The 8603-nt window shown below is 37.8% G+C and overlaps 1 protein-coding gene across 1 annotated transcript; it reads left to right on the top strand.

The window, feature by feature from the left end:
- The first annotated feature begins 237 nt into the window (after positions 1–237).
- Positions 238–1662, top strand: HRH1 (histamine receptor H1). The gene has a single exon (XM_010008838.1). It carries the CDS (start codon positions 238–240, stop codon positions 1660–1662), a length of 1425 nt encoding a protein of 474 aa, XP_010007140.1.
- Positions 1663–8603: the final 6941 nt, after the last annotated feature.

An 8603-nucleotide genomic window follows, 5' to 3' on the forward strand; every position in this document is an offset into this window, starting at 1 on the left:
TGTGTAAAATGTTGCAAAAAACAATTATTTAGGAAAGTCCTCAAAGGGACAATGCTGAGATGATGCACAGATTAGTTTTATTATTTTATTTTAGTATTACAGTGACTGAGCATATTTCTTTTATTTCCTATAGTTCAAAGCAATCCAACACATTTTCATCCAAGAGTGTAAACCAAGACTGAATTACCAAGGCCTGGACATCTTCTCGGATTTTCATTCTGTATTCTTGTGCACAAGATGTCAAAAAACACAACAGAGAACTCAACTAGCCCTCACCCAGCTCTAGGTCTGTTACTAGGAAGCATTTCACTGATCACTATTGTCATGAATATATTAGTACTGTGTGCTGTGAAAACTGAAAAGAAGCTGCAGACAGTTGGCAATTTACACATTGTCAGCCTCTCTATTGCAGACCTTATAGTTGGCGCTGCTGTTATGCCACTGAGTATTGTTTATATCCTAAGTGGTGGGTGGACTCTAGGCTCACCAGCTTGTTTGTTCTGGCTCTCAATGGATTACGTGGCCAGTACTGCATCCATTTTCAACCTCTTCATATTATGCATTGACCGTTATCGTTCAGTTCAAAACCCACTGAAATATCTCAAGTATAGAAGAAAAAGGAGAGCATCCCTAATGATTCTGGGGGTTTGGTTCCTCTCTTTCATGTGGGTCATTCCTATCCTAGGATGGCATGTTTTTGTTAATAATGAGGAAAGTGAAAAAGATGAAAATAAGTGCGAACCTGAATTCTCTGAAGTCACCTGGTTTAAAGTGTTGACAGCCATTGTCAATTTCTACCTACCCTCAATCATGATGTTATGGTTCTACTACAAAATATTCAGAGCTGTTCGAAAGCACTGTCAGCACCGAGAGCGGATCAATGGATCATACCAGACTGTCTCAGAAAAAAGAAGGATACACAATAATAAGACAAAAGATGAGACAAATATTTGCCTCCAGAAGAAAATCTTCGATAAGAACCCCCCTCCTAAAGATGAGCAAAGCTCCTTTCAGCCCAAAAATACGGAGACAAAGCTTTCTTTCAGTAATCCTGACAAATCTTCAAACGCATTCATTAGCAAAAGTAAGAGGAGAGTCCTTAAATGGAGCTGTTTTCCTCTCACCACTGCCCAGTCTGAGCCAGGCCTGGATAAAGCAGGAACAGACCGTGTGTGTGTAACAAAAGAGAACGAGAATGAAGAGGAGCTGTGCTCACAAGATAGTGACTTAAGTGATGCATCAGACAACCGGACTTTCACAGAGGAGGTACCCAACAGAAAGCCCTCAAATCCTAACCCTGAAAGACCCTGCAGTCCTCAGGGAAAGACTGAGAACCCGGATTTCAGAGGGCTGACTTATCTGAGGAAAACCTGGCAGAGCCTGCATACCCACTCCAAAAGACACATTCAAGGACTGCACAGGAACAGGGAGAGGAAAGCAGCTAAGCAGTTAGGGGTCATAATGGCAGCATTTATGCTGTGCTGGATTCCCTATTTTGTGTTATTTATGGTAATAGCTTTCCATGGCCATGAACAATATTCAGTCTTACACATGTTCACTATATGGCTTGGATATGTGAACTCCACTTTAAATCCATTCCTGTATCCTCTTTGTAATGAGAATTTCAAGAAGACATTCAAAAAGATCCTTCACATTCACTGAAACTGGCCTGGTTTTTTTTGAGCTAAAGAGCAGCTCAAGAGTTCAGCCAAGCAAAATGTTCCAGTTTCAAAGACAAACACAATGGATAAAGTAGAAGACTTTGCACAATTGCAATTTATAAACAAATGTTAGTAAAAGTGGAAAAGATGCATTTTACATCTTTAACACATTTGAAGAACTAATTCAGATCAGGAATCGGAAAAACTCAGGCAATCTCAGAATTGTTACACTGTTGTACACATTTTACAACTTGAGATTACCTCTTTCATGATGTAGGAAAAAATTAAAAAGGAGATACAAATAGATCTTCAGTGCTTATAAATTATTCAGCTACAGAAAAGGAAGAAGTAGAATAAGATTTCTGTGATTGGCCAAATATATTTTTCTCTCTCAACTTACTCCATGAAACACAGGAACACATTGCTTGTGAACAGAGATCAGCAAGAGGAGGTACTTCGCATAGTCAAATAAAGACATTTCAACTGTTTAATAAAATCTCCCCTATTTATTTATAGCTTCCCCCAAATCATAAACTTTTTTGTAATGTGAAGTCATATTGTAGCCTACTGTATTTCTTTGATATAATGCTTGTTTCTTTTATACCTGTATGTGTTAACTTCACTCAAAAAAAAAAATTATGTCCTAGAAATATTGCTAAGACTTTCCATACTCAACAAACTGTCACTACCTATTCAAGAAGGCTATGCTGTTGTTTCTAGACTTACAGAATATAACTGATTGTAGACTACACATATTTTCTTGTTCCTACAAGTTGGCAAATAACCTAAGCATGCAGTGGAAATACCAATCCATATATCCTTGTTTTGTAGTAAGCAAACTACTATAAGAGGTAAACTCATAAGCAGCAACTCAATGTTGTACAACAGAAAATAAAATACATGAAGTATGTTTACCTTTTCTATCCTTTATATTTGATAGCATTTTATAACTCATGCTGTAACATATTTCAGGAGAAACACACAATAATTGAATACTTCAGGTTGGAAGGGATTTCAGGAAGACATCTAATACCATCTATGGCTCAAAGCTGAGCTGGCTTTTACATTACATCCTGTTGCTCAGAGCCTCATCCACAATGACTGTCAAGCAACTGCAAAAACAGCTTCATCTGGAAAAGAGGGAGGCAGGCCCAATAGAGAAGTTTGCAGATAAAGTTCACTCTACCAACTTCGGGTGTTCACTTGCTCAGCAACTGATTTAACTGTTTCTAGCTACTGACTAATTCTCAGAACCAGACATGCCCTGTCGTACAACAGGAATAAACCCCCCTTCCCTAAGTGCAGTCAGGTCTGCAAAGAAAACATAGTTCCTCAGCAAAAAAAGTACAGAGTGGCATATGTTGCGTGAGCTAACTTCTCAGGAAACTTACAACTTTAAAGAACAATTACACCAAAATAAGTGGAGAGTATACAGCTTGAGGAGCAGGAAGGAGAAGGGAGGCAGAGGAGCTTTCAGGAGCTGTATTATCTGAATATCTCAAGACCATGCACCACTCTGTTTGTGGCACATAGTGCAGCAAACACTGTGGAGTATGTTAGTGTTAAGAAAAAATCCCAGAACCAGGTAACTTCAACAGCTAAAGTCACATTTACATGCAATGGTGAGTTTATGTAAGTCTTCACCACGTATTTTGGGAAGGATGATTAGAGGTATCCTGAAGGTTCAATGTAAAAAGAATGTCCTCCCATTCATTTTGTTGTGCTAATGAATTTACCACTTCCTGAATGTTTTCTTGCTTCTGACATGGCTCAGTTAGCTTAACAACAGAGTTATGCTGGAACTGGAACTCCTTCAACTGAGTGCTGTCAAGAGTTTGGTGGGATGAGTTGAAGGTATGTTCTGTGTAATATATTTATTACAACAGAAGTGAAAAATGGTAGTTTAATAGTGGGAGGAAAAATAACATTCTATGTTCTTAATTGACAATCTTGAGCTATTTAGAGTCCCCTGTGCCATGTGTACCCATTTTGTAAAGTGAATATGACAAGACTTACAGTAACAATGCAACACTTAAGATAATGTTTTCATGATGCTCATAAAGATTAGATATAATACACTAACTAAATACCAAGTATTATTATCCTCTGTTGGTTTTACTTCTGTGAATTAAACACCTGATTGTCAATACTTGTATTTAAAGTATTAAATATTGAATGAAGTCCTAGTATCTCTGCATTTTAATAAACCGGAAAAATGTGGCAAAGGAATAAATTCAGTCTATTTCAATGTACCATACAGGGTTCAGAGATCAGCTGAGTTCAGAGCTGACTTTGTTCTCAAGTAGCATGCAGAAAAAACTGCAATTAGGAAACTCAAATCTAGGAGAAAAAAAAGGCACAACACAGAGAAAATATAGAGATGTCAAAATTCATTCCAGAATGCAGACAACTTTTTCACTGCAGGAGCAGTATCTGCACATGTAGTAAAATACACCTTTTGGACTACAAGGTAGCACCTTTTGAAACACATGCACATCCAGTAGCCTTTCACAAACAATTCCTCTGACTCACATCATTAGGATTTTTTTTTCTACTGTGATATAGAACAGAAATTCTACCCAAAATGGATGGTAATTTACCTGATCCGTGAGGAAATTAAAGAAGCAGCATACCAAGTCAGCTACAGCAATTAGTGTACACTGCTGAAATTTGCTCACCCAAGGTAAAATCACACTCAGAAGTTATCAAAAAGTCTATCCTCTTTGTCATGACAATTGCCTTTTCTGACTTTAAAATGTATTAATACATGAAGCAGCAATCTAACAAAATCCCTGGACACTGGTCTGAAAATTATTATGATTATAATAAAGAGTATCTCTGGTACAACTTAAAAGCAAACACAGTACTGCTAAACCTAGGCAAATAAAGCTGCCAGAATATTTTTACTTCCACTTTTTATCCACAATCGTAGTGTAACTATGTTAATAATAAAGACAGGAAGTTGTCCTAGTAGAAAAGCAAGTTAGGGTAAGGAATGGAGAAGTCTACTGCCACGTGGAGCCTAGCCTCAAGAGAATATTCCAGGTGTGGTTTCCTGTAAAATATTTTCAGTATTTTCCGGTTAATGACCAAGGTCAGAGGTTACATAGCTCTCAGAGAACATAACAAATTTCTTGGACTGCTGTTCTACTTCAACTAAGGTGTGGTGAGAACAACCAACCTTGCCTTTAAGAGGCAGAAAAATACAGTCTCACATTTTTTTCTGTGTCCATGCTGACATCTAGTGGCTAATGAGAATAATTCTGTAAATTCTACAAACGTGTCACACGGAAATATATTAATAGAGGGGTGCAATAAGCAAATGGATCCTGCCGTCTAGTACATGTTTCTTTTCCCATTTTGGCTTCCTTCCATAATCTAAAAGGACTCGATTACATGTTCTCTGTGAGACTACTTGTGATGCACTTTGTGATAGCACAGTAAATTAAAATGGCTGATTCACTTAAAAAATGTATTTCTGATCCTAAGATATTAATATAGAAGTACTGTAGACACCTCTGAATAGTTCTAGAGCAGGTCCCACATTCTGCAGAATGCTGTATCTTTCCACTGCTATCAGGGATGCTGGAGGACTATTCTAACTTAGCTAGGATGACTTAAGTTCCTAAAAGTAAAAATACACTAGAAAGTCTTGGTGCATGCATATCTTCCACCAGATTGAGAATCAGTTCATCTGGAAACGGCACATTAAGTTTAAATACTGTGCATATATATTCACTTGTGTTAATTACTTAAGTACAATGAAAAAACTATTAAGTTTCATCAAATTACTTATCTATTGAAGCGTTGGATCACAAAAATAACAATTAATGTTAACACCGTGTAAAAAATAGTTTATGAACATATTTTACACCCCTGATACTGAATTCCAAACTATATTTTAAAATTATACATACCTGACACAGGAATAAATCACTTCTACACAGCCATCTTAACAGTCTAAAATAGAAATATAAAAAAAATCAAATGTGAGATGTACATTCTATATATGCACAGATACACAAACACACATACCAGGCTACTACAAATTTGTTGTTTGAGATCTCCACCAGTTAAAAAGTATAAGAGTTCCCACTAAAAGAGGTACATTTGTGTATGATAGTCATTAAAACCATATTGACATCTGGTAATGTTCCTATTATTAACAATCTCTGCATCCCTTATAATTTTGTTTCGTCTACCAAGTTATTATGTGTTTAAACTCTGATAAGTTTCAGCTAAAATATGCCTTAAAAGAAATACACAACACCCATTTCTCTACATTGGCACTGTGTAATTAAAACAAATGCTTGTTGTGTAATTGAATATCATACCTTGAGTAAAATCAGATGCCTTTTGTTTTGATCAGGCATAACTTAGTCTTCAAAAATAATGCAGTCAGACCTGGGACCTGAACTCAGATCTCCTACCTACAGTAACAACTGTTTCCCTGTATCATATCAAAGTGCTCATAGAAATTGGTGACAATGCTCACCAGTTTAGCAACATGGCAACTGCCAGGTGATACCTTTTTCAGCACACTTCTGCTTTCCCCACTACTGATTCTAGTATTCATTGCTACAACAGGCTTCTAATTTTGCAGTGTCACACCCTTGCAGCAGTAACAGGTGCACAGCATAGGACTAGAATACTTTCGACAGCCTTTTTTTTTGTAAATAAATTGAATAGTTCTGCCAGGTTCTGCCTAGATTTTGTGCCCTTATTCACTGACAATGTTGTATAAAAATAATTTACGTCCTTAAATGAAAAGCACTACATAAACCTAAATACATTTTTATCGAAACTTACAACAGAATCTATTCCCAACTAAATAGTTCTGAGAAGTTAACTTCTCCATAACATTTTCAGTCCATATTGACCAAGAATGAATGAGTTCAAATCTTCTATTTTATTCTTATCTACAACCCATGATGACTTTCCCTTGCTGCAAGATTTTGCTTGAGGGAAATTGAAAGTCATAGCTACAGAGGTCCATGCCAAAAACACCCAACAGATTTGTTCCCTGTTTTTAAATAGCCTGACTTCTAATTGATTACTAGTCTCATGGTTACTACAGACACTTCTGTTTACTCACAGGAAGATCTCACAGGGTACACCATACCTGGAACAATCAATCAACGTCAGCACAAATCCCAAGTTAACTTTGTTTCAGCCACTTCCCTGAAGGTTCCAAGCTCAGAGACACCTTTGACTGAAGCTGCCTCTTTCTATTACATTGTAGCACTTAAACTGCATATGTCTACATCAGCAGTCTCATGTAAACCTCACATTTATTTCCAAGTCAGCTAGTGTGTATAAAAATAACAGTCGAAGACTTCAAGTCAACCAGACTCATGTCCCATTTTCCCAAAGCTACAACTGTTCTGCAGAAATCTAACTCATAGGGTTGGGGTTTTTTTTGGGGTACAACATTTCTAGTTGAGATAATATGGGGAAGTAGCTCAAAGAAATGTGTTTCTCTGCCTTATATTGGTATTATTTCCCATGATCTATGTTATGTGCTGACAGCTGTTCCATAAACCACATTATGAAACTGGAACTGTTCACATACTACAAATCTAAGGTAGGTTATAGTTCTATAGAGGCTGGGTAACAACATTCCAGCCATTTTTTATGGGATGTCTTCAATGTGCCCTTTATATTTAATGTAAAGGGGTAATAGAGACAAAAAAGTGACCAAATAAAATATTACCAGCCTTGGGGAACTAAACTGCAACATTGAGTTATGAATTGTCCAACAGAGCAAAGGTATTACCATTACTAATAAAGTGAGTGGCATGTAGGATGAGGAAATGCAGAATTTTACTGATGTAATGCAGTTATATTCAAGGTATAGCATCTATAGCAAACTTTCCAAGTTTATTTATATTTATTTGTTTTATTTACATTTCCAGTTTGCTTTATTTGTTAAATTCCTGGAAGGTCTATTCAGCCCATGCTCCACAGCAGGGTCCCCTACCAAACACTAGGTCAACTTTAGCAAAATTTGCAGCAATGAAAATTTTCCCCCTAATGCTGCCTGAACAATTGCTTTTACATGACCTTACCCATAGTCATCTGATGGGCAGTTTGTCCTCTGAGGCTTATTCCCAGTTTTTCTGGCAGTTCCTGCAATATGGGCGTTCCTGCAGCATTGTGTGCTCAAAACCAGAATGCAGCTCTAGCAAATTTGTTTTCCCTGAGAGGTAACTGACACCAGATATCTAAGGAGGTAATGCCTGTTTTGTATTCTAGATCTGCAAAAATCAATACATCATAAATTTAGGTTGGAAGGGACTTCTGGATGCCATCTAGTCTAACCTTCAGCTCCAAGCAGTAAGATCTTACATCACAGTAAGATCACGTTGCTCAGAGGCTCATGCAGTCACATCCCCAAGCATGGAGATTACAGATATTCTGGGAACCTGTTCCAGCATTTAACCAGCCACACTGGGCAAATTTTCTTCTATATATTCCTTTAGAATTTTCCTTGTTCTGACACATGCCCTTTTCAGTGTGCATTCCTGAGAATTTCCCTCCATCTTCTCCACTTTAGATTACGTGAGGCTTCCCATAACTCCCTTCTAGCCTTGTTTTCTCCACACGAAGCAAACCCAGCCCTCCCAGCCTCTCATGTCCCTACTCCCCAGAGCATTTCAGTCACCTCCTGCTGGCTCGTGACCTCTCTCTTGTGCTGGGGAAAGCTGGAAGACACAAGACTGGACACATAACTCCAGGTGCAGTCGCAGGCCTGAGAGAAACACTCACACCTGACTGGATGGCTGTTTTCACAACTCAGCTCCAACACGCTTATTCCTCACAGGTGTGAGGATGCATGGCTCACATTGAATCATAGAATTATAGAATCATAGAATCTTAGGGGTTGGAAGGGACCTTGAAAGATCATCCAGTCCAACCCCCCTGCCAGAGCAGGGTCACCTA

This window comes from Chaetura pelagica, unplaced genomic scaffold (assembly GCF_000747805.2).
Source record: "Chaetura pelagica isolate M959 unplaced genomic scaffold, ChaPel_1.0 scaffold52, whole genome shotgun sequence".
Classification (NCBI taxonomy): domain Eukaryota; kingdom Metazoa; phylum Chordata; class Aves; order Apodiformes; family Apodidae; genus Chaetura; species Chaetura pelagica.

Bases quoted from the DNA above. Each gene is read 5' to 3' on its own strand.
- HRH1 (XM_010008838.1), top strand. From the start codon at position 238: ATGTCAAAAAACACAACAGAGAACTCAACTAGCCCTCACCCAGCTCTA.